This window comes from Somniosus microcephalus, chromosome 1 (assembly GCF_052327205.1).
Source record: "Somniosus microcephalus isolate GS21.2 chromosome 1, FLI_Smic_1.0, whole genome shotgun sequence".
Classification (NCBI taxonomy): Eukaryota; Metazoa; Chordata; class Chondrichthyes; order Squaliformes; family Somniosidae; genus Somniosus; species Somniosus microcephalus.
Window position 1 is genome coordinate 285,068,110 of NC_140987.1, and position 26,997 is coordinate 285,095,106.

At 46.3% G+C, this 26,997-nt stretch overlaps 1 protein-coding gene across 3 annotated transcripts in view; it reads right to left on the reverse strand.

Moving 5' to 3' along the window:
• Positions 1–26,997, reverse strand: part of dnah6 (dynein, axonemal, heavy chain 6) — a 1,317,984-nt gene that overhangs the window by 354,263 nt on the left and 936,724 nt on the right. For all 3 annotated transcript variants that reach the window (XM_085993638.1, XM_085993630.1, XM_085993647.1), the window contains 2 exons: positions 14,669–14,911; positions 2,646–2,813 (listed from right to left, as the gene is read on the reverse strand). In XM_085993638.1, the coding sequence (XP_085849764.1) occupies positions 2,646–2,813; positions 14,669–14,911 (411 nt within the window). The remainder of the gene's footprint in view (positions 1–2,645; positions 2,814–14,668; positions 14,912–26,997) is intronic.

Consider the following 26,997-nt stretch of genomic DNA (forward strand, 5'->3'; position numbering starts at 1 on the left):
GTACAAAAGTCGCTCTGACAGGCTTGTCAGGCCTCCTCGCCGTTTGACTTTTTCCGTTAAAGACAATTCTGGGGGTGGGGGGCGCATGTGGCAGAGCCACTAAGGGACTCTGAACAACTGTACATAATTCCCTTTAACAATCTGTTAGCTACAGCCTGAACCTGTACCTTTGTATATACTGTTTGCATGTACCGAGCGCGGTCCCTTTAAGAGCGCGGGCAAACGCGATGACGTCATGCCGTTAATCACGTGATCCTCCAACGGCGGGAAAAACGTGATGACGTCATGACGCCGTCCACGGGACCGCCCTGGCAGTCCTCGTGGAGCCCTCGAACTGTAAAGACCTGTATCCGTAGTTCCCTGGCATTTGTCTGTTAAACTCAGTTAGTTTTACATTAAACTTCTTTTGATTGATTGCCTGAGTCGACCTCAGTCTCTTGATAGGAATTAGACCATTCCTACATTGTAACCTAAACTCAGCTGTAAATCAGGACGTCACCAATGCAATCATTCTTCAAATATTCCATACAATATGCTCAATCAAATTTTACTATTTATGCTATAAGAAGTCAGTAAAAATTTCTACTCCTAGGCTGTAAGGAAACTCACTTTCACATCATCACCAATAGGCCTCCTGTGGCAGTAGGATGGTGTTGTGGTGGCGGTGGTGGTGGTACGGTGTATCCAAATATTTTACGTTGGTGCACTGTTAGGTGATATAATTTATGTCGTGTGGCTTAGACAGAACGTGTGTGTATGGTTGAAGGTAGTTATTTATGTAATATGCATGAAACTACATCAGTAAAGCTGGTTTTTAAAAACTGCTTAGCCTACCTTTTCTTCCTTCTGTGTCTGGAAGATTTTTGTAGGTTTTTTTTTACTGTTGTTAGTTTTGGTGCAGTTTTTTTTTGTCCTTTAGGTCGGAGCCATCCTGCTCCATAGCAGAATCTGGGAAAGGTCGGGTCAGGGAAGGCAGCAAATTAGGGAAGGGGAGGGCTTGGGTTAGGGATCGGTATACTGAGAGAGAAGAGGGGGGGGAAATAAAGGCAGCTGAGGTCAGCAGCAGATGAGACCGCCTGGGGTGGGAACAACAGATAGGGAGGCCTGGGGTTGGGAGCAGTACATGATGAATTAAATCGTTGCATGCACGGATCACACTTTGATGTGGAGAAAAAGGGTAAAGAATATTGCGGTAAACTGGTGGAGTGGATTGTCTGTCCTTTGTAGAACCTGCCTGATTTTCATTCCATTTAGTCCAGGCAGTGAAAATGAAAAACTTCCTCATCATGACATACCAGGAAATGGCAGATGTGTTAAATGGCTACGTCCTAATAGTCTGGCTAGCTCCAATTCATTTGGAGAGCAATTACAGACAACCATGAGGAGGAAAAGAAGTAGTAACATTTTTGTGATCTCTAGCTTCTTAGGTAATCTGTAGGTGTCAGCCTTGGCTCAGTGGTAGCATTCTCACCTCAGAGGTTGTGTGTTCAAGTACCACTTCAGATACTTGAGCACATAATCTAGGCTGATATTTCAGTGCAGTACTAAGAGAGTACTCCACTGTTGGAGGCGTCAACAGTGATGAGATGTTAAACCGAGGCCCCACTGCCCTGGAAGTAAAAGATCCCAAGACACTATTCGAAGAAGAGCAGGAGAGTTCTCACGTGTCCTGGCCAATAGTTATCTCTATCACTAAAACAGATGATCTGGTCATTATCTCATTGCTGTTTGTGAGACCTTGCTGTGCGCAAATTGGCTGCCTTGTTTCCCACAGTGCAACAATGACTACAATTCAAAAGGTACTTCACTGGTTGTAAAGCGCTTTGGGACATCCTGAGGTCATGAAGAGTGCTATATAAATGTAAGTTTTTCTTTTTTTTTAAACTTTAAATGGTTTACACTTACACAGTCCTAGACATGTACCAGTGCCAGCAACCATTCTTAAGCCATTTTCCAGAAGCATCTTGAATGATTGATCTTACCATGCACTGACACTCAAACTATTGGGTAGGTACATCTGGAGTACATATAGGAACAGGAGTAGGCCATTCAGCATCTTGAGCTTGGTGTGTCAGTTAGATCATGGCTAATCTGTACCTCAAATTCACTTACCCACCTCCGATCTCAGTCATAGAAAATTTCAAATGACCCGTCATCCATATCCTTTGAAGGAGTGTGGAGCATAAACACCAGCATGGATCTGTTGGGCCAAATGGCCTGTTTCTGTGCTGTAAATACTATGTAATACTACGTAAAACTTACCTGCATTGCAGCGGCACAGTCTTCCATTCTGCTTTGCTGGTGAGCTGTGTATTAGTGTCCACAGCTCGCCAGCTCGATGATAATGAAGCCCAAGATCCAATATTGGGTGCGCCTCAGTCCTCACCATTTAGGCGTATGGATCATTCCTGGCGCCCCCCGCGTGCCCAAAAATGGCCAAATGTCTAGGCCAAGTTTTTTCCATATATTATAGACTATAACAATACTACCGGAGCTCCAATGGTGTTGCTCAAAGAATATACAGCCCCTTCTGACGCAGCTGCAAGAGGGAAAGTTAATTACCAGAAAGGGCATTTACGAGATTCAACCATATGCAGCTACTAATCATGGACTTCCCTTAAAATTGTTGTCTTTAGATTGTTTACCTGATCTGCCTCTGCATGGTCCACACTCAATTTCTCCATTAAAGCATTTACATCAATTGATTTCTGTTGAAGAATTGGCTCGAGAGCTGAAAGATCAATTTTCATTTTGTCTACCAGCACATTAGTCTCCAGCAATTTGGAAAGACCATTCTTCACACGATCCCGAGCCTGATATTATACAGGAAATATTAAAATTAATTCAGACAATGTAATAATTCATAATAGCACTTACAGCCTCCCTGAAGTAAGATTATACAATGAACGCAGATACATGCAAATAGGTTGAATACCTATAAATAAAAATATGAATCACCCACATGAAACAGCAATTAATTATTTTAGTTAACTATAATCAGAAAATACAAAGATCTGTAATCAAATTCTCAATGATATCCCACTTTGAAAATGTTGAAATCCTTCTCATATATCTCATAAATATAACTGTTCAGAGTATATTAGAAATAAGAAACAGTGATTGAATATTTAGTTTTGTGTCTGAGAGGACCTGGCTGATGAAATATCTTCCAAGGTGCAGCTGGGTGAATTCTGACTGTTCTTTGGAGAATCACGAAAATAGATTGTTATGTCACAGTTCTATAGAGGGTAATAATATTATTCCAAGTATTATTTTATAAGTTTTGTGTCTGAAAACAGCAGTAAACAATAAAAATCCTTCAGCAGTCACCAACTTTCAGGTTGCACCGTATCTGAAAGTGTACCAAATCTGATAGAAGCTGCAGAGGCTAGTGGCAGTGCAAGATCACTGAGCAATACTGTAGTGCCACAATGAGAGTCCTGTTTCATACCTTGCTCTGCTCCTTTGCCACTCAGTGCTGTTGAGCAAGAAGATGACAGAAAGAGACTGTGCTGTCTCTCAGCAAGCACATCGGGATATTTGACAAAAGTCATGCCTGGATGGTCACTGCTACCTGGCCACTGAGGACATTGGCAGCAAGCTGGTAGCAAAAAATGTTATGATGATTGAAGATCCAAACTCTAAGGGGGAGAAATTCAGTGTCGCTCCATTTTGGCGCAATTATCGGCCGGGTGCAAAGATTAGCGCCTGGCGCGAATTATCACCTCCGACTGCAAACTTGGCTTTTATCGCCCCTGGGGGTGATTGGAGCGCAAAATCAGGCACTGCACACCTGTCTTAAGGCGCAAAGGCCGAGGAGCGAGGTGCTACCTCAGAGCGCTGGCGAAGCTCATGTGATGTCAGTCAGCAATGGAACCAGTCGGGACCAGCGGGAGCAGTGAGTCGGAGCCCGGTATAAAAACCGGAAAGCAGCGAGGCCCGAGACCAGTCGGGACCAGCGGGAGCAGTGAGTCGGAGCCCGGTATAAAAACCAGAGAGCAGCGAGGCACACCAACTCAGCAGCGGGGAGAGAGGTAAAAAGTAATCAGAGTGTGACGTCACCAGGGAGCAGGTAAGTGATTGGTTGGTGAGTATTTCTCTCTTTTCAATACAAGCTTGACTTCTGTGGTGTTAAATTTCTAGGGTCTCTGGTGTAGTGGGGACAGTTGGTAAATAAAGCGCCCTAGAGTATACCTGTAGCTGGGGTATTGAATACATTTTTAAATTAATTAAAGGAGTAAGTCATGGCAGGAGAGTTCAGACCCGTGTTCTGCTCCTCTTGCTCCATGTGGGAAGTCAGGGACGCTGCCAGTGTCCCTGACGACCATGTGTGCGGGAAATGCATCCAGCTGCAGCTACTTGTAGACCGCATTACGGCACTCGAGCTGCGGGTGGATGAATTTTGGAGCATGCGCGATGCTGAGAGGCTCGTGGATAGCACGTTTAGCGAGTTGTTCACGCCTCAGGGTAGGGCTGCACAGGGGGTGACCATCAGGCGGAGCAACAAAGGCAGGCAGGTAGTGCAGGGAACCCCTGCAGACATCCCCCTTTCAAACAAGTATACCAAGTTGGATACTGTTGAGGGGGATGACTTACCAGGGAAAGGCAGCAGCAGCCAGCTTCCTGGCACCAGGGAAGCTTCTGCTGCTCAGGAAGGGAGGAAAAAGAGTGGGAGAGCAATAGTGGTAGGGGATTCTATCGTAAGGGGAACAGATAGGCGTTTCTGTGGCCGCAAACGTGACTCCAGGATGGTTTGTTGCCTCCCTGGGGCCAGGGTCAGGGATGTCACTGAGCGGCTGCAGGGCATTCTTAAGGGGGAGGGTGAGCAGGCAGAGGTCGTGGTCCACATTGGGACCAATGACATAGGAAGGAAGGGAGATGAGGTCCTGCATCAAGAATTTAGGGAGCTAGGTAACAGATAAAAGAGCAGGACCTCGAAGGTTGTAATCTCTGGATTACTCCCAGTGCCACGTGCTAGTGAGTATAGGAATGGGAGGATAGAGCAGATGAATGCGTGGCTAAGGAGTTGGTGTAGGGGGGAGGGTTTTACTTTCCTGGATCGCTGGGCCTGCTTCTGGGAAAGGTGGGACTTGTACAAGTCGGACGGGTTGCACCTGAACCAGAGCGGGACAAATATCCTTGCGGGGAGGTTTGCTAGCACTGTTGGGGGGGGGTTAAACTAACTTGGCAGGGGGATGGGATACAGAGGGGAGCTGAAATAGGGGGTGATGTGCTGCCAATTATAGAGAAAAAAACAAGTCAGCTTGGTAGACAGGGCAAACATATAAGGGCAAGGCTGGATGGCATCTATTTTAATGCAAGGAGTCTTGCAAATAAGGTGGATGAACTGAAGGTGTTGATAAACACATGGGAGTATGATATTGTTGCTATCACGGAGACATGGTTGAGGGAGGGGCAAGACTGGCAGCTCAATATTCCGGGGTACAGAATCTTCAGGCGAGACAGAGGGGGAGGTATAAGAGGAGGGGGTGTCACAATATTAATTAAGGAGTCAATTACTGCAGTAAGGAGGGATGATATATTAGCAGGTTCCTCTAATGAGGCCATATGGGTGGAGCTTAAAAACAAAAAGGGGGCAAGCACTTTGCTGGGTGTGTACTATAGGCCTCCAAACAGTCAGGGGGAGATAGAGGAACAGATATGTAGGCAAATCTCAGAGAAATGTGCAAATAATAGGGTAATAATAATGGGGGATTTCAACTTCCCCAATATTAACTGGGATAGTCAGAGTGTGACAGGCTCAGAGGGTGTAGAATTCTTAAAGTGCATCCAGGAGAGCTTTTTGAGCCAGCATGTAGAAAGTCCTACAAGAGAGGGGGCGGTACTGGACCTAATTCTAGAGAATGTGGCTGGCCAAGTGGAAAAAGTGCTAGTAGGTGAGCACTTTGGTGACAGTGACCATAATATGGTAAAATTTAAGGTGGTCATCGAAAAGGACATGGATGGGCCGGAAATAAAGGTTCTAAATTGGGGGAAGGCCGATTTTAATAGGATAAGGCAGGATCTGGCCAAAATGGACTGGGATCAGCTACTTGTAGGAAAATCCGCATCGGAGCAATGGGAGGCTTTCAGAAGCGAGACTGAGATCATACAATGGCAACATGTTCCCGTAAAGGTCAAGGGTGGTTCCAAAAACCACAGGGAACCTTGGATGTCAGGGGATATACGAGAATGGATTAGGAAAAAAAGGAGGGCTTTTGGCAGATACAAAAGGCTAAAGATGGAGGAAGCCCTAGAGGAGTACAAAAAGTGCAGGGGGATACTTAAAAAAGAAATTAGGAGATCAAGGAGGGGCCATGAAATAACACTGGCGAGCAAAATAAAGGAAAATCCTAAGATGTTTTATAAGTATATTAAGGGTAAGAGGATAACTAGGGAATAAATAGGGCCCATTAGGGACAAAAGTGGCAATCTGTGTGTGGAGCCGGAAGATGTAGGAGGGGTTCTAAATGAATTTTTTGCATCTGTTTTCACTATGGAGAAGGACGATGTAGACATAGAAATAGGGCGGGGGGACTGTGATATGCTCGAACATATTAACATCGAGAGGGAGGAGGTATTGGCGGTTTTAGCTGGCCTAAAAATGGATAAATCCCCAGGCCCGGATGAAATGTATCCCAGGCTGCTGTGTGAGGCAAAGGAAGAGATTGCGGGGGCTCTAACACATATATTCAGGACCTCTCTGGCCACAGGGGATGTGCCAGAGGACTGGAGAACCGCTAATGTAGTACCATTATTCAAGAAGGGAAGTAGGGAAAAATCGGGGAACTACAGGCCAGTGAGCCTAACATCAGTGGTCGGAAAATTATTGGAAAAAATTCTGAGGGACAAAATTTGTCTCCACTTGGAGAGGCAAGGATTAATCAGGGATAGTCAACATGGCTTTGTCAAGGGAAGATCATGTCTGACTAATTTGATTGAATTTTTTGAGGGGGTGACTCGGTGTGTGGATGAGGGTAACGCAGTGGATGTGGTATACATGGATTTCAGTAAGGCCTTCAATAAAGTCCCGCACAGGAGACTGGTCAAGAAGGTAAGAGCCCATGGAATCCAGGGTGCCTTGGCACATTGGATACAAAACTGGCTTAGTGGCAGAAGGCAGAGGGTGATGGTCGAAGGTTGTTTTTGTGACTGGAAGCCTGTGGCCAGTGGGATACCACAGGGATCGGTGCTGGGTCCCTTGCTGTTTGTGGTCTACATTAATGACTTGGATATGAATGTAAAAGGTATGATCAGTAAGTTCGCGGATGATACAAAAATTGGTAGGGTGGTAAATAGCGAGGAGGGTAGCCTCAGTCTGCAGGACGATATAGATGGGTTGGTCAGATGGGCGGAACAGTGGCAAATGGAATTTAACCTGGAAAAGTGCGAGGTGATGCACTTTGGGGGGACTAACAAGGCAAGGGAATACACAATGAATGGTAAGACCCTAGGCAAGACGGAGGGTCAGAGGGATCTGGGTGTGCAAGTACACAGATCCCTGAAGGCGGCGGAACAGGTGGTAAAAAAGGCATATGGGATACTTGCCTTCATTAGCCGAGGCATTGAATATAAGAGCAAGGAGGTTATGATGGAGCTGTATAAAACACTGGTTAGGCCACAGCTGGAATACTGTGTGCAGTTCTGGTCGCCACACTACAGGAAGGATGTGATCGCGTTGGAGAGGGTGCAGAGGAGGTTCACCAGGATGTTACCAGGGCTGGAGCGCTTCAGCTATGAAGAGAGACTGGGCAGATTGGGTTTGTTTTCCTTGGAGCAGAGGAGGCCGAGGGGGGACATGATTGAGGTGTACAAAATTATGAGGGGCATAGATAGGATGGATGCTGAGGAGCTTTTTCCCTTAGTAGAGAGGTCAATAACTAGGGGGCATAGATTCAAGGTAAAGGGCGGGAGGTTTAGAGGGGATTTGAGAAAGAACTTTTTCACCCAGAGGGTGGTTGGAGTCTGGAACTCACTGCCTGAAAGGGTTGTGGAGGCAGGAACCCTCACAACATTTAAGAAGCATTTGGATGAGCACTTGAAATGCCACAGCATACAAGGCTACGGACCAAATGCTGGAATATGGGATTAGATTAGACAGGGCTTGATGGCCGGCGCGGACACGATGGGCCGAAGGGCCTCTATCCGTGCTGTATAACTCTATGATTCTATGACAGACACAATGGCGCCTGCCAGTTCTTAAAGGGGAGGGTTGATCTTGCTCTCCATCCGCATCCTGCTCATTGCAGCCTTGAATCTCGGCTTGGAGAGACCTGTACATCAAATCTGCTGGAAAGAACAATGGAGAGACCCAGGGAAAGAGCTCAGAGTGCAGCCCCCACAGTCTCTTCTAAATCGATACAAGGAAGGGCAAATCAAAATGAACCTACAAAGTGCTGCTCAGTACCCAAAACGCCTTCACACAGCGTTGAATCTCTCCAGAAGTCTCTCTCTCTCTCTCAGAAAGCGTAGTGCAAAAATGTCACCAACAAAAAAAGGCAGGAAATGGTCGCCTTTAAATAGCGCTCCCCCAGTCCCTTCCTGACTGCAAAACGCTCCCCTCAACCTGTCATTGCTAGCGGCAGGCGGTAAGGCAGGGGCGCCACTCAATATCCGGTCCAGGGCACTACCGGGGCGTTGCGCACTCGACTGACATCACGATCTGCCGGCGCAGGAGATCGTGACGGTAGTGTTTAGCGCCGCCGCAAAATGTCTAGTTAATTTCGTGAGCGGCGCAAACATCGCCGCACATGGGCGCCAGTTGCTTTGCGCCCTATTAACGCCCTCTTAAGGCGCTAACCAACTTAATTTTCCCCCCCAAGTCTCTGTTAACTAATTAATTTCATGCAACATAATGTAAAATGCATGAAATGGATAATAAACCAACACCAAATGGGACTACAAAATTTAATCCACTATAACTACCAGTTTTCTAGAGAACTTTCAGTCTGTCAAATGCAATTAAAACTAAAAATGATCTTTGGTTCAACATGGATATGCTTCAAATATCCCCTTGGTGATAAAGGCAAAGTAGGAACAAATAATTCACAGCAGCCCGAAATAAAAAGGTTCCCTCACACCTCATAAATCTTTAAAGGAAACAATCCAATATTTTCCAGGAGAAAAATTATTCTCATCATGTAAAAGCCACAAATAATTAAAGGTTATTATACATTTTTATACAATTACTATAGACAGGAAGAAAGAAAAGTCCCAACTTTATTACCATCTGGTTGACAATGTATAATATAATAATTAATGGGGGGGATTTTTACCTAAAAACGTGAGTGTGCCTGGGAGCGGGCGGGTGGTTAAAAGGAATGGGAAGCCGACTCGAATCCGCCAACTTCCACTTTTAACTGCAGCATTTTCGGCTGTGTGCGAGAAACCCCCATGGGAGAGGCGGGTTGGCAATTGAAAAAGGCAATTAGCAGCTGCTTTAACTGCAGATTTGAGCTTTAACTCTGAGTGCACAGGTTTCCCAGGCTTCCTGGAACTCGCCAGTGAAAGCAAGGTGATATAACAGCGTGAATTGAGGGGGCTGAGGCAAACAATTATATGCATACTCAGACCTCACACCTGCTTCCTTGCCTAAGTAAAAGGCTTTTGGAGAGTGTGCTTTCACTACTGTACAGCTGATTTCCACTACTTTGGAGGTCATTTCTGCTACCTTGGATTTTTGTAAGTCTGATCTACACTTTCCATCTGTCAAGCATCAGTTCAGCATGGATACCACTATGCAGTTTTACCTTGAACCTCAGATGAGGACCAAGATGAGCAGCAGCAGCAACGTCACCAGTAGCAGGTGAAGCACCAGCAGGGGCAGCAGCAGCCTTCTCCTCACTGACCTGCCGCTCCACAGGAGAGAGGGGATGAGCACAGGGATGCAGCTCGCAGGAGGCGATACCCCCAAACACAGGGTATATAGGCAGAGGATCAGCTTCCTGGACATATCGGAACACCAGTGCCTCAGGAGGCTCAGAGTATCGCGTCAGGTGGTGTCAAAGTCACCACCACCCTCAATTTATTCGTCTCTGGCTCCTTCCATGGATCTCGAGGAGATATCTGTAGAATCTCACAATCTGCAGCCCACAAATGTATAATTCATGTGACCGATGCCAGGATCGGCAATTATGTGCAATTTGCAACCCGATGAGGCCAGTCAGAATGAGCGGGCGCTCGGCTTTGCGGCTCTGGCTGGCTTCCCGCAGGTCCAGGGAGTCATCGATTGCACACGTGGCAATCAAGGTGCCCCCAGATCACCCTGGAGTCTTCATCAACCACAAGAGATTCCACTCCATCAGTGTTCAGCTTGTATGCCACCACAAAAAAATCATCATGCAGGTGTGGGCAAGATTCTTTCATCCTGCGCCAGTCCACACTCCCAGAGCTCTTCGGACCTCAAAGCAGAGTTAGCGGCTGGCTCCTTGAAGACAAGGGCTACCCTGTGAAGATGTTGCTGATGAAACCTGTTTGGAGCCCAAACAATGAGACCCAGGAGAGATTCAATCAAAGCCACGGTGGCATAGTGGTTAGCACTGTTGCCTCACAGCGCCAGGAACCCGGGTTTGAATCCGGCCTCGGGTGACTGTCTGTGTGGAGTTTGCACATTCTCCCCGTGTTTGCGTGGGTTTTCTCCAGGTGCTCCGGTTTCCTCCCACAGTCCAAAGATGTGCAGGTTAGGTTGATTGGCTATGATAAATTGACCCTTAGTGTTAGGGGGATTAAATACGTGGGGTTACGGGGATAGGGTGGGATATGTGTTGGTGTAGGGGTTATGGGGATCGGGTGGGATGTGTGTCGGTGCAGGCTCGATGGGCCGAAATGGCCTCTATCTGCACTGTGGGGTTTCTGTGTGAATCTGTGTGAACTGTCATCGAGCAAGCAATCAGAATGTTGAAGATGCGCTTTAGATGCCTGGACAGATAGGAATGGGTGCATCTGGAAGCTAAGTGTGTATGATCGGTGATATGCTGGAGTCGGCTTAGGAAGAGAATCTTCCTTCTGGGCCCTTACAGAATATAGCATCAGCTCTAGAGAGGCATCATTTAAGTGAGGTTCTCCATTAAAGCAGTTTCTTCCTCTGTTCCCCCACCTGAATAATCCTTCAACTTATATCTTCACAAGGTCCCTTTAAATACTTCAGCTGAAAAAGACTCATGCGTGCCGTCATCACACCCACTCGCGCTAATTGATTGGGAAACCCAATGTTAAAACCCTCTGTTAAAAAGCCACTGACAAACGCGCTGCTGAAACTTCCGGGTTCCCCACATGCTCCAGGGCTCCCCCGCTCCCAGTGCATCGAACAGTGAAAATTCCAGCCAATATGTCGAATGCACATTTCCTATCAATCATACTGCAAGTGTCACATTTGTATTTCTGTGTCACAAAAGTATAAGTAAATAAAGACATTCATGCACAATGTAGAACAAAAACTCCCCAGGAGTAGTAAATAACGGAGTCAGAATATCTCTATCTTAATTAACATTACCAATCACATTTAACCTACAGTCTGAATACCAATTAAACTCATTCTGAATTAACGCACCCATTATGTACTTAACAGCAATTAGATTTGGTGTCCTTCAAGGGACAGAGCTGCATTTTAGCAGCATAAGAATGCATGTGTGCGTTATATGGCATAATACTCCTGCCCTTATAAAGCTGTGTACGAGCAATGCCACGGGGGAATCCAATAATAATAAAAACCGATCATACAATGCACTTTTCCTGTCCATTACACTTTGTGTCACACTGAAAATTTCGATGTCACATTCTTAAAGTAAACAAAATAATCATTTGGGAACAAATTCCAGTTGGGGGAGAATGTACATTGGAATCTATAACAGCAACATTGACAGGAAGTGTGCACCGAAATATGATGGACACTCATCACCCTGTAATTATACTCTCCCGCGAACCTTGTTGAAACCTCCACACTGACCCCAGAAAGTACGCTGGGGCTAGTGGGGCCCGATCCCGGCATAGTAACCAAAATCTCTGGCTGCAGGTTTTCGGGGCCATGCAATCTTGCAGTGTTACCAGAAAATTCAACTGTATTTATTATATTGCCCACTCTAAACTGTTGGCAAATGTAAAGGCTGCTTTCGCTGCTGATCTCCTCAGAAGGAACACAATAAAATATCACAAATCAAACTGCTCAGCTATTCTTTGGTAGATAACTTTTTATATACATACTTTTATTTTCTTGTATTTCTTACCATGCAACCCCAATTCCCCGTTCAAAATTAATCCCACACCTTACCTTCCCTCTGTTACTGACCATCACTGCATCCTCTTGGCCACAATGCTGAAATAAAAGCCACCACAAAGCAAACCTTCCAAATATAAATTTATACATTTATCCATCCAATATTACATCAAAAAAATCAACTAATCACCCTTGTGCATTCCCTTAGTGACTGTCTTGCGTGTGCCTTTGTCTGTTCTCGTGCTCCGACACAGAACTACCCCAGTGGCTGCAGCATGGCTGGTGGAAGGCTGCTCACTTTCAGTGGGGGAGACTGCAGATGGTCTTGCAGGACGACCTCGAGGATCTCTGGGTCGAGGAGGCCTGGCTTCGGGAGGCGCCACTTTGGCATGGGTGGCAGCAGTTTGGACTAGCTGGCTGACAGGAAAAAGCAAGCACACTGGCAGAGTGGCAGTGGTGGGAGCACGAATGGTGTCATCCTGAGAGAGGAGAGCAGGATTGTCCGCCACGAATCCATTGCCATTCCCTTGGGGCAGCACCTCAGCATACCTAGTAATCTGATGGAGTACATACAGACTGCTGTGACACCCTGCAAGTCCCTTTCTACACTAGTAAACTCAGCCATGATGGCAGTGGTCTGTGCTTGCATGATTTCAGTCTCTGCTTCTGCTTGTGCTGTAATGGAAGCGGAGAATTCAGCCATCAGAAGCAGCATGATGGTTGGGTCCACAAGTGCGTTAATGGATCTGCCCACCTGGAAAGGGTGGGCTCCAAGCTCTGTCCAGAGCCCTGTGCAAGGCTGGAGCTGGACTCCTCCATGCTCCTTGACATTGCAATCAGGTTTTCTGGCAGGCCTGCCAATGCAACAAGCATTTCATTGTGCATACCCATCAGCGTTCTTCTGTAGACCACCCCATCGAAGTCTTTATCTGAGTTCTATGCAGCAGAACTCGTGTGCGACCTCGCCCTCCGGGGAGCTGGCACCTGAGCTACCCTTACCCCCTGGCCTGGCTGCAGGCCACTCGTGCCCAGTGTCTCACCACATGCAGATCCCGTGTCTAACCTATCCTCTAAAATACGCAGAGTGTCAGTATCTGAGCTGGTGGCTGGGAGTGTGAAATCAAGTCACGGTGTTTCTTCTTTTTCACTCTCCTCTCCCTCTTCTTGTTCAACCACTGGCTGGGCAGGCTGGGTTTCTTGGGTGTCTGAAATGAGGAAGGCACATGGGTAGGTTGTGGTAAGGGGAGGGGTGGAAAGCAAGAGGTGCACGCTTACACCATGTGCAGTTTGTGAATCAGAAGAGATTGTGGGATGAGGGGGGAAGTGGGATGTGAGAAGGAGGACAAGGTATGAGGATACCGGCATCTTGTATTCTTCCAGCCCCACCACTGGCCACGGGCTATGCCATGCCATGGCAAGAATGGCCAGCACCGTGCAGGCGAGCCTGCCCCCACCGGTTAAGATCTGCTTGTGCCGGTTATGCACCATCTTTTCCTGCAAGAGAAAGGGAAGTGTGTCAGTGAATGTGGTGAAATGTGTTTGAGTGATTTGCCAGTGTGTTCAAGCTGTGAAATGTGGGTATGAGGCTTGCAGCAGAGGTAAATATGTGCAAGTGAGGTGAAGCTATGAATGTGAGGTGTGAGTCATGTTTGGTAGAGATTGTTGGTAGGTGAGTAATGGGGGTGTGGTGCATTGAGCATTGTGTGAGGCCAGTGGTGAAGTTAGTAGGAGACGCCTTTTGAAGATGCATTCACTGACCATGACCACTCGCCTGAGGTCATTAAACTTCTTTGATCACTGGAGCCACGTCCTGGCGGCGACACCGCTGGCAGTGACTGCCTCGGCGATCTGGTCCCACAGTGTTTCTGGAGGGCCTCCTGACCCCCTGTCAGTAGGGGATCTCTCTTCGAGTGTTCACCCCCTACACAAAGGCCTCGAGTGCTGCGTCTGAGACCCTGGGTGTCCTTTCCCTGGCCTGTTGAGCGATTTTGGTTTGTGGTGAAGCAGTTTTAACATTTTTGATAACCAGAAGGCAGCTCACCTTTAAGAGGCGCAGACTGCCTTTCAGAGGCGCAGGCTAGTTTTAAATAAAGCTTTAAATAAGGTAGCCTTGTGCGAAAATCGCAAACTCCGGCCTCCTGCGGAGCACACAGCCAGTCAGCAGCACGTTCAGTCAGTTGGGCTGTGCACTGCTATCATGCAAAGTAGCAGACAGCACGAATTCTATGTGCTGCCTGCACTCCTTTGAAAGGGCGCAGGCCAATCGCGCATTGCGATCCCCATGCCTGTTTTTGGCCTAATCCAATTTCACCCCCAGTATATTTTATTTTAAGGATAGATTTTACGCTTAATTTAAATGACATTTGGAAAAGGGTGGTGCACAGAAATTACTGCGTCACCAGAAACAACATTTAACATCTTGGTTTTGATAAACAACATCGAAGACTATAGCTTTACCGAAATTAGTTCCTTCCGTTTCTCCTGCAGCATGGACAAGTATAGATTAATCAGCTCGAGGTAGGATGTGGGCGTTGTGTAGTACCTCCGTCGCAGCTCAGCATAGTATTGTTCTGCCATCACATTCACACTTGTGTGGACTTGTACACACATTTCAGAGAATCTATCCTTCATTTCATCACTGCCAAGGTCGACATTTTTGAACAAGTTCCTTGATACAGAAAGAAGAGCTTCTCTTGGCCACTGGAAGAACAGAGGCATTAATTATTTACCACTTTATTAAGGTCCTAAATAAAAACAAGTAGGAAGGCAAATGGCATGTTGGCCTTTATTGCAAGGGGGGTTGCAGTACAAGAGTAAAGAAGTCTTGCTACAATTGTACAGGGCTTGATGAGACCACACCTGGAGTACTGTGTACAGTTTTGGTCTCCTTATCTGAGGAAGGATATACTTGCTTTAGAGGCGGTGTAATAAAAGTTCACTAGATTGATTCCTGGGATGAGAGCGTTGTCCTATGAGGAGAAATTGAGTAGATTGGGCCTGTATTCTCTGGAGTTTAGAGGAATTAGAGGTGATCTCATTGAAGCATATAAGATTCCGAGTGGGAAAGAAAGACAGACTTGCATTTATATAGCTCCTTTCATAACCACCAGAGGTCCCAAAGCACTTTACAGCCAATAAAGTACTTTTTGAAGTGTAGTCACGGTTGTAATGTGGGAAACGCGGCAGCCAATTTGCGCACAGCAAGCTCCCACAAACAGCAATGTGATAATGACCAGATAATCTGTTTTATGTTGAATGAGGGATAAATATTGACCAAGGGGATTGGCAGGGTCGATGCTGAGAGGTTGTTTCCCCTGGCTGGAGTGTCTAGAACTAGGGGGCATAGTCTCAGGATAAGGGGTCGGCCATTTAAGACTGAGATGAGGAGGAATTTCTTCACTCAGAGGGTTGAGACTCTTTGGAATTCTCTACCCTAAAGGGCTGTGGATGTTGAGTCATTGAGTATATTCAAGGCTGAGATAGTTAGATTTTTGGACTCTAGGGGAATCAAGGGATATGGGGATCAGGCAGGAAAGTGCAGTTGAGGTCGAAGATCAGCCATGATCTTATTGAATGGTGGAGCTGGCTCGAGGGGGATTATGGCCTACTCCCTGCTCCTAATTCTTATGTTCTTATGTATTAATAGTATTTTTCAGTTTACTATTTATCATGACTGGCCAAATTGCACAGCATACTTGAAATTTTAGCAGGTTGGAATAATCTATATGAGACCAAATCACAGAGGGCGATTTCAGGCTGGATCCAGGCGGGAGGGCAGTTAAAATCACCCAGGTCACATACCTGCCTCTATTTTAACCTAATCCACGGTATAGCTGGCAAGGATACCCACCCAAAGCCGGCATGGTTCTTTCTAACATATGCATGTCTGGTCCCAATGACACCATCAGAACTTGACTGCAATTTTTACGAGGAGGCCACTTACCAGCTTGGCAGACGGCCTCTGGGCCGCATGAATTTCCACTGCTTCCCACCGACTTTCCACCCGGAACAGGTGGGAAGTCGGTGAGCAGCATTTAAATGAGGCCTGGGTGAGTTTTGAACTGACACCAAAACTCACCCAGCGAAAACTGGCTCCCAGTTAAAAACAAAGCCACAGTGGCACAAATACTGACAGGTTAACAATTCATCAATCCAAAATCAACAAATAAACTAAGAGTATTCTAGAGTGTAACCATGCAATAATAAATAATAAAATATCCATTTAACGTGAGATTTATTTATACACTTAGTGGCACAGTTTTAAAGAGTGTGCAGGGATAGAGGGGCCTGGGAGTTAATGTGCATAGGTCCCTGAAGGGGGCAGGACATATTGAGAGAGTGATTAGCAAAGCATATGGGATCTTGGGCTTCATAAATAGAGGTATCGAGTACAGAAGCAGAGAAGTTAGGCTGAACCTTTATAAAGCGCTGGTTAGGCCACAACTGGAGTATTGCGTCCAGTTCTGGTCACCACACTTTAGGAAGGATGTGAAGGCCCTTGAGAAGGTGCAGAGGAGATTTACCAGAATGGTTCTGGGGATGGGGAATCTTAGCTACAAGGACAGGTTGGAGAAGCTGGATTTGTTTTCATTAGAGCAAAAGAGGTTGAGGGGTGATTTGATAGAGGTGTACAAGATTATGACAGGTTTGGATAGGCTAGATGGGGAAAGGCTATTCCCACTAGTTGATGGTACAAGGACTAGGGGACACAGATTTAAGGTTTTGGGCAAGAGATACAGGAGGACGTGAGGAATAACCTTTTTACGCAGTGAGTGGTGAGGACCTAGAACTCACTGCCGACAGAAGTGGTGGAAGCGGAGACACTCAATGTTTTCAAGGCGAGACTGGATAGGCACTTGAGGGAAATAAACTTGCAGGGCTATGGGGATAGAGCGGGGGAATGGGACTGACTGGATTGCTCCACAGAGATCTGGCATGGACTCGATGGGGGCGAATGGCCTCCTTCTGTGCTGTTATGACTCTATGACTATGACTCTAGTTTACCAGTGGGCCTGGAGTTTCCTCTGTGGGTGCAATCCGAAAGTGCGCCCAATGTCTTGCCCGTTTTGCTGATGTCAAAAAGGGCCCGAGTATCCTCCCAATCTCATTAGAATATGCCCAAACTTAAAATGCTCCATAAATCTGCGGAAATCAGCATAAACAATCGGGTCTCAAGGAAATGCCGAACCCACACCAGTATTTTTCTGCTTCGAGTCTTAGAATTAAAGTTTCAATTCATTTAACCATTATTGATGCATATCAGGCACAGCAATCGGGGAAGCTTTCCAATTTCTAATGTGACTTATGCTTACGCTATAAAAACCACATTAAAAGAAAGAGTATAAATTTTGAAAAACATGCTCAAAACATTGCAATTAAAAGACCAGAAAAATTACTTTTTTTCCTGCTGCGCCTGAAATTTCGATTGCAATGTTGAGACGCCCCCTTGAGCAAGTGCAATTAGAGGATACTCATATCTGATAGTAGTAAGCGTGGCCAGTTTTGTGGGCAGAGATACGTTCGGATGGAGGGTTTGATGGATGGACATTAAAAAAAAAATCGAGCAGATTTGGGTGTATTGTAGTTACGTGGGTAACTCACTTACGGCCAAAATTCTTCAATCTTTCAAACCACGCAATTTGTACGCCCAGATTACGAGTGTATCTGGAGGCAAATGCAGAGGAAACTCGAGGCCCTGATCGTCCCTAGACCTTTAAATCGTTTAACTTACATGTGCAGTTAAAAATGGAGAGAGTAAGCACAGCAGAGTTGAAAAATAAAGTTACTGCTATTAATAGCTTTCTAGTTGTAATTATTTATCCCATTGTTAAGCATTCTTGGATGTACAAGTCTTGCTATTCGAAATTAAATCAAATTTCAATCCTGCTGCTTCATTAGGGTTAGCATCTTAACTAAGTTTGGGGTGAGCAAATAACAGTCTGGCTTCTTTCCCAAAGATTTCCTCATGACAGTGTAACAATCATGATAGCCCCAGACGTTCTAATGATCTTCAATGGAAAGGTTAGCTGGATTCCCTGGACCAGCTGGAAACTAGTCCAGGACCTGAATATTCCACGTTCCAGGCTTGTGCCCAAGCTTCTGGCATGACCTCGGTTAAGAAGGCAAATGGTATGTTGGCCTTCGTAGCGAGAGGGTTTGAGTATAGGAACAAGGATGTCTTGCTGCAGTTGTACAGGGCCTTGGTGAGGCCACATCTTGAGTATTGTGTGCAGTTTTGGTCGCCTTATCTGAGGAAGGATGTTCTTGCCATGGAAGGAGTGCAGCGAAGATTCACCAGGCTGATACCTGGGATGGAAGGAATGACGTATGAGGAGAGATTGGGTCGATTGGGCTTGTACTCACTGGAGTTTAGAAGAATGAGAGGGGATCTCATCGAAACTTATAAAATTCTAACAGGACTAGACAGACTAGATGCTGGAAGGATGTTCCCAATGGTCGGGGAGTCCAGAACCAGGGGTCACAGTCTAAGGGTAAGGGGTAAGCCATTTAGGACTGAGATGAGGAGGAATTTCTTCACCCATAGAGTGGTGAATCTGTGGAATTCTCTGCCAAAGAAGGCAGTAGAGGCCAATTCATTAAATATATTCAAGAAGGAGCTGGATATATTTCTTAAGGCTAAAGGGATCAAGGGATATGGAGAGAAGGCAGGAACACGGTACTGAATTTGGATGATCAGCCATAATCTCATTGAATGGCGGAGCAGGCTCGAGGGGCCGAATGGCCTACTCCTGCTCCTATTTTCTATGTTTCTATGTACCTGTGGTGGCAAACCCTCTATTGAATCATTACAGGGTTATTGTCTTGGGGTCATCGGAGTTCCTGCACCTCAGGCATTCACCGGGACACCTGGGGCTAGATTTTCGGGGAGCCGTCAGGCGGGGTTTCAGGCGTGTGGGGGAGGAAAATCCCGACTTTGGGGGTCCCGCCATCATCCCACCCAAAACCCCGCCCCACGTAGGTTTCAGGGGCGGCAGGTACCCGCCCCGCACTGGGACCCGCCGAAACCAGGTGGGAAGGGATTAGTGCCAATTAACTGCCTGTTAACAGGTAGTTAACAGGCAGATTTTAGCCTAATCCCATTTTGAGGGGTTTCGTGTGGGTTTCCCGACAGCTCCAAACCATGCCAGGTTAGCGAGGTGGGCCGTCGGATTGAATGAGTTGGAGGGGTCGCAATGTCGGCATTCAGGTGAGTGATGGGTGCATGAGTGTAAAGGTAAGTGTGTTTGGTGTGTCTAAAGTGTGTAAAGAACTTTTACTTACCTGTGCTTACCTTAACAGCCTTTCTTCCTGTAGGCGTCGGGAGCGCATCACTCAGCCGGAACTGAAAGCTGAACGGCTGCGATCTGTCAAAAGTGACAGCCTTCAGCTTTTAGTGCTGCTGAGATTTCTAAATGAGTCTGCGCAGAAGGACTCATCTTAGAAATCAGACTGTCAGTGTTTGACAGCTTCAAACAGCTGTGAAACACTGATATTTCATCTGTCAGGAAATCTTGACAGATGAAATTGCAGTCTGTGATGTCACATGTTGCTGGGTGGCCCTTAATTGGCCTGCTGAGCCCGCTGGGCGGGCTTAACAAGGTCAATCAAGGGAAAATCGCGCGGATTGGCTGGACGTCGAAGTAGGCGGGTCAAAAACCCGAAAAGGGAAGTCCCGCCTTCTTCCCGACAGGTTCCACAAAATCGACCCCCTGGTGTATGGTAGGTACAGTACGATTGGTCTGACCAAGCATACTGAGTGACCACCACTCGTTGTTTGGACTACCTGGGGTTTCAGGCTAGGATCAAGGCGTGGACCTCAAAGATTGGGGGCTGATGTTTTGTTTTCAATTTTATAAAGGGCTCAACTGTAACTTGTTTTCAGTGGGAGCAAACAACAACCACCAGCCTAGACGCCTACACCAACTTTCTGCCTTCTTTTATATGACAGCCTCCTAGATACGTCCTTAGTTACCTGGGCGCCTGCCATTAGCAGGCAAAGTTGAGCACCTCCCACTGACCCTGGAAAGTTTGCTAGGGTTAGCAATTGAGGTTCCCGGCAGACATGGTTCAACACAAGTGTCTGGATCACTGGTCTTTGGATTTTTGGGGCCAATAGTAAACAGATAAATGTGAGGTATTACATTTTGGTAGGAAGAATAAGGAGGTCACTTAGTATTTAGAGGGTGCGAGTCTTGGTGGAGTAGATGAGTAAAGGGATCTCGGAGTACAAATCACTAAAAGTAGCGACACAGGTTAACAAGTCCATAAAAAAAGCAATCCAATCACTAGGGTTTATTCTAGAGGGATAGAATCAAAAAGTAGGGAAGTCATGCTAAACTTGTATCAAACCTTGGTTAGACCACACTTGGAGTACTGCATGCAGTTCTGGTCACCATATTATAAAAAGGATATAGAGGCACTGAAGAGGGTGCAGAGACGATTTACATAGAAACATAGAAGATAGGAGCAGGAGTAGGCCATTCGGCCCTTCGAGCCTGCTGAGCCATTCAATGTGATCATGGCTGATCATCCAAATTCAGTACCCTGTCCCTGCCTTCTCCCCATATCCCTTGATCCCTTTAGCCTCAAGAAATATATCCAACTCTTTCTTGAATATATTTAATGAACTGGCCTCCACCGCCCTCTGTGGCAGAGAATTCCACAGGTTTACCACTCTCTGGGTGAAGAAATTCCTCCTCATCTCAGTCCTAAATGGCTTACTCCTTATCCTTAGACTATGACCCCTGGTTCTGGACTCCCCGGCCATCCGAAATATCCTTCCTGCATCTAGTCTGTCCAGACCTGACAGAATTTTATAGGTTTTGATGAGATCCCCTCTCAATCTTCTAAACTCCAGTGAGTATAAGCCCAATCGACACAATCTCTCCTCATACGTCATTCCTGCCAGCCCAGGTACCAGCCTGGTGAATCTTCGCTGCACTCCCTCCATGGCAAGAACGTCCTTCCTCAGGTAAGGTGACCAAAACTGCACACAATACTCAAGGTGCGGTCTCACCAAGGCCCTGTACAACTGTAGCAAGACATCCTTGTTCCTGTACTCGAACCCTCTTGCTACGAAGGCCAACATACCATTTGCCTTCTTAACCGCCTGCTGCACCTGCATGCTTACCTTCAGCGACTGGTGCACAATAACACCCAGGTCTCTTTGCACTTCCCCTTCTCCCAATCTATTGCCATTCAAATAATAATCTGCCTTCATGTTTTTGCCACCAAAGTGGATAACCTCACATTTATCCACATTATAGTGCATTTGCCATGTTTCTGCCCAATCACCCAACCTGTCCAAATCGTACTGGAGTTTCACGACATCCTCCTCACAGCTTACCCTCCCACCCAGCTTTGTGTCGTCTGCAAATTTGGAGATATTACATCCAATTCCCTCGTCCAGATCATTAATATATATTGTGAACAGCTGGGGTCCTAGGACCGATCCTTGCGGTACCCCACTAGTCACTGCCTGCCACTCGGAAAACGACCCGTTTATTCCAACTCTTTGCTTTCTGTCCGCCAACCAGTTCTCTATCCAAGTCAATACCTTGCCCCCAATCCCATGTGCCTTAATTTTGCACGCTAATCTCTTATGTGGGACCTTATCGAAAGCCTTCTGAAAGTCCAAATACACCACATCCACTGATTCTCCCTTATCTATTTTACCAGTTACATCCTCAAAAAATTCCAGTAGATTAGTCAAGCATGATTTACCTTTTGTAAATCCATGTTGACTTTGTCCGATCCTGTCACTGCTTTCCAAGTGCTCTGCTATTACATCTTTTATAATGGACTCTAGCATTTTCCCCACTACCGATGTCAGGCTTACCGGTCTATAATTCTCCGCTTTTTCTCTACCACCACTTTTGAATAGTGGGGTAACATTAGCTACCCTCCAATCCATGGGTACCGTTCCAGAGTCTATCGAGTTCTGGAAGATGACCAGCAATGCATCTACTATCTCTAGGGCCACTTCCTTAAGTGCCCTGGGATGTAGACCATCAGGCCCTGGGGATTTATCGGCCTTCAGTCCCATCAATTTTCCTAACACCATTTCCCTACAAATGCTGATTTCTTTCAGTTCCTCCCTTTCATCAGACCCTATGTTCCCCGGCATCTCTGGGAGGTTATTTGTGTCCTCCTTTGTGAAGACAGAACCAAAGTATGTATTTAGTTGGACTGCCATTTCCTTGTTTCCCATTATAATTTCCCCTGATTCTGACTGTAAGGGACCTACGCTTGACTTCACCAATCTTTTTCTCTTCACATATCTATAAAAGCTTTTACAGTCAGTTTTTATGTTCCCTGCAAGCTTACTCTCATATTCTATTTTCCCTTTCTTAATTAATCCCTTTGTCCTCCTTTGTTGACTCCTAAACTGCTCCCAATCCTCAGGATTATTGCTTTTTCTAGCCAATTTGTATGTCCTCTCCTTGGATCTTATGCTATCCCTAATTTCCCTTGTTAGCCACAGTTGAGCCACCTTTTTTGTTTTATTTTTATGCCAAACTGGGATGAACAAATTCTGTAGCTCATCCATTCGGACTTTGAATGTTTGCCATTGCCTATCCACTGTCAACCCTTTGAGTGCCATTCCCCAATCAATCCTACCCAACTCGCTCCTCAGACCATCGTAGTTTCCTTTATTTAAATTGAGGACCCTTGTCCCTGAGTCAACTACTTCATTCTCCATCTTAATGAAGAATTCTATCACATTATGATCGCTCCAACCCAAGGGGTCTCGTACAACAAGATTGCTAATTAATCCTTTCTCGTTACATAATACCCAGTCTAAGATGGCCTGATCTCTGGTTGGTTCCTCGACATATTGGTCCAGGAAACCATCCCGTAAACACTCCAGGAATTCCTCCTCCACAGTATTGTTACTAATTTGGTTGGCCCAATCTATATGTAGATTAAAGTCACCCATGATGACTGCTGTGCCCTTATTGCACGCTTCTTTAATTTCCCTTTTAATGCCATCCCCAACCTCCACCTTACTGTTTGGAGGTCTATATACCACTCCCACTAATGTTTTTTTCCCCTTAGTATTTCTCAATTCTACCCATACAGATTCCACATCATCAGAGCTAATATCCTTCATTACAATTGTATTAATCCCTTCTTGCTGGTGTCTTACAAGGATAATACCAGAAATACCATTTACAAGGATAATACCAGGGTATACCTATCAGGAAAGGATGAACAGGCTGGGTCTCTTTTCGATTGAAAAAACAATGCTGAGGGGTGACCTAATAGAGGTCTTTAAAATTATGAAAGATTTGACAGAGTAGATAGAGGGAGAATGTTTCCACTTGTAGGGAAGAGTATAACTAGAGGCCATCAATATAAAACAGTCACCAAGAAATCAAATAGGGATTCAGAAGAAACTTCTTTATCCAAAGAGTGGTGTGAATGTGGAACTCGCTACCACCGGGAGTGGTTGAGGTGAATACTATAGATGCATTTAAGGGGAGGCTAGATAAGCATATGAGGGAGAAGGGAATAGAGGGTTATGCTGATAGATTTAGATGAGGAAAGACGGGAGGAGGCTCGAGTGGAGCATAAACATTGGCATGACTCATGGACTGGTTGGGCCGAATGTCCTGTTTCTGTGCCATATATCCCATGTAATCCTAGTACCATTATCTCAAAGGGAGGGACTGAAAAACAGAGGAAGGGTCACCGTATACTGTTCTCGTACAACTCCCAATAATTAATCTCAGGAATTTGCATAGGCCTGGGTACAGCTACTCACCCACTCTCTTGGGCATAAGTGATGTGACATGTGGAGGCCAATGCTCAGAGCAAAAAATATAAATTCCTCAAGGAGGTCATTTCAATTTCAAGAAACGTATACTTGAATCTAGAGCAGCTAATTATAAATGACTACTGCATTGTTCTTTTTCTGTGTTAATTTAAAGTGCATGGGGCCAATTTTCAATTATAGCACAGAATGGGTGGGCAGTGGATATAACGATCGCACCATCTGCCCAATGACACCAGCAAGAGGCCTGAACTGGTTCTACTGGTTTGTCAGCTCTGCTGGCTTCTAGATAGCAGCTGCTGCTTCACTTGCTGTCCGGTGACTCGTTCTACCGGTTTTCAGCTTTTCTGGTCACTGGCTTGTGGTTTTACTTTTTCTCCGCCGCTTTGATCTACGGTGACCCCCAACTTGCATCAATTTGACCATCATTTTTCTGCACCGCTACCGACTCTCATTCCTACAGCAACAGCACCCATCCTTGAACTCTCTACCCTTCAAATAGCTTCTAGACTTCACTCACCTGCTTTGGACAGCGGTTCGTCGATGCTCCATACTGGCTCCATCCTGCGTATGTCGGCTTGTCCTTCCATAGGACCTCTGACTTTGACCCTGGTCTCCCTACTATTGTCCCCAATCTATTCCCTGCTACCAGGAAATATGTATTCCATTAATTACTACATTTAAACAGGCCTATGTAACCCGAGCTTTTCCCGTGTCCATTCATAAGAACATAATAAGAACATAAGAAGTAGGAGCAGGAGTAGGCCACACGGCCCCTCGGGCCTGCTCCGCCATTCAATAGGACCATGGCTGATCCGTATCTAGACTCACGTCCACTTCCCTGCCCTCTCCCCGTAACCCCTAATTCCCTTATCTGCTAGGAAACTGTCTATCTCCATTTTAAATTTATTTAATGTTGCAGCTTCCGCAGCTCTCTGGGGTAGCAAATTCCATAGATTTACTACCCTCTGAGTGAAGAAGTTTCTCCTCATCTCAGTTTTGAAAGGGCAGCCCCTTATTCTTAGATTATGCCCCCTAGTTCTAGTCTCACCCATCAGTGGAAACATCCTCCCCGCATCCACCCGATCAAGCCCCCTCACAATCTTATATGTTTCGATAAGATCGCCTCTCATTCTTCTGAACTCCAATGAGTAGAGTCCCAACCTACTCAACCTTTCCTCATACGTCAATCCCCTCATCTCCGGAATCAACCGAGTGAACCTTCTCTGAACCGCCTCAAGAGCAAGTATATCTTTTCTTAAATATGGAAACCAAAACTGCATGCAGTATTCCAGGTGTGGCCTCACCAATACCCTGTATAACTGCAGCAAGACTTCCCTGTTTTTATACTCCATCCCCCTTGCAATAAAAGCCAAGATTCCATTGGCCTTCCTGATCACCTGCATACTAACTTTTTGTGTTTCATGCACCAGGACCCCCAGATCCCTTTGTACTGTAGCACTTTGCAGTTTCTCTCCATTTAGATAATAACTTGCTCTTTGATTTTTTCTGCCAAAGTGCATAACCTCACACTTTCCAACATTATATTGCATCTGCCAAACCTCTGCCCACTCACTTAGCCTGTCTATGTCCTTTTGCAGGTTTTTTATGTCCTCCTCACTCATTGCTTTCCCTCCTGTGCGCACTTTGGCTGCCGCTCCAGACCCAAGCCATTCAATACTTTTCCACTTTTTCCCCCCCTCTTTTCCTTTCTCTCTGTCTCTCCCTGACCGCTCTTTCCTGTCGTCATGCCTCTTTTCATCTCTCCTCTCTCGGATACTCTGCCCTCCCAAATCCCTACCCCAACCCTCCATTACTCTTCGACCTTCCTACTCTCCTGGTGCCGTCCCAGGCTTGACTCCCTCTTAGATAAGCCCACCGCTTCCCTCTGTGCCTCTCTTGGCATCCTATAAAGGGCCCATCGAGGCACTCGTCGCTGCCACCTTATGAGCAGCAACCCCAACTGTCCCATCCTATTCTCTCGCCGACCTTCCCGCTCAGCGCGCCCACTGGGGTCAAGTCTTGCCAATCTCCTCCCCATTCAACTCATCCCCCCCAGCGCTGATCCTGTGGACGCTGGCAGTGGGGCAGCCATCACCGACCCTCTCCGCATCTCCCTCCAGAATGTCCGTTCACTTGTGAACAAGGCCCTTGCCATCCATGAGCTTATCGTGGATGATTGCATCAATACCATGGCCCTGATGGAAACTTGCTTGAGGGGTAATGACACCTTACCCTTAAATGAAGCCTCCCCGCCTGGCTATACATTCCACCACTTGCCCCGCTCAGACCGCTGTGGTGGCGGTGTGGCTCTCATCACCAAATCACACCTTGGTCTGTCCCCTACTCCTCCGGCACTTTCTCCTCCTTTGAGCATCTCACCTTATTCCACCCCTCTCACCTCACATTTAAAATTCTCGTCCTCTACCGCCCACCAAAGTACCATAAAAATTTTAGTACCGCGATATCTTCACTGCTCCCCTCCCTCAGCACCGAACGACTTCTCATCCTCAATGACTTCAACTTCCATCTTAATTTATCATGCTCTCTCCTCTGAGTTCACTAACCTCCTATCCTCCCTTAATCTCTCCCGCCATGTAAACTCCCTAACCCATATTCACGGCCACCCCCTCGACCTTGCCATCTCTCGTGGCCTCACTACTCCCATCGTGTCAATTGCAGATAAGGCCATCTCTGACCACTTCCTCGTATCGCTCGCCACCCACATTCCCCCTTCAACCCGCCCCCAACCTTACTTCCTTTTGTGTCGGGCCTGGAAAAAAACTCACTCCCATCTCTCTTACAACTGCACTTATGAAATCCCAACTGTCCAGCCTTTGGCCCTCCATTCACCACGACATTTCTGCAGCTACCAATCTGCTCCAGCACACCCTTGCCACCACCTTTGATGCCCTCGTCTTTCTTAAAACAATTACTCTCTCTCTCTCACCCTGGCTGTTCCCCCTGGTATGGCCCTCATCTTCGCTCCCTTAAGTCCATGGGACGCAGA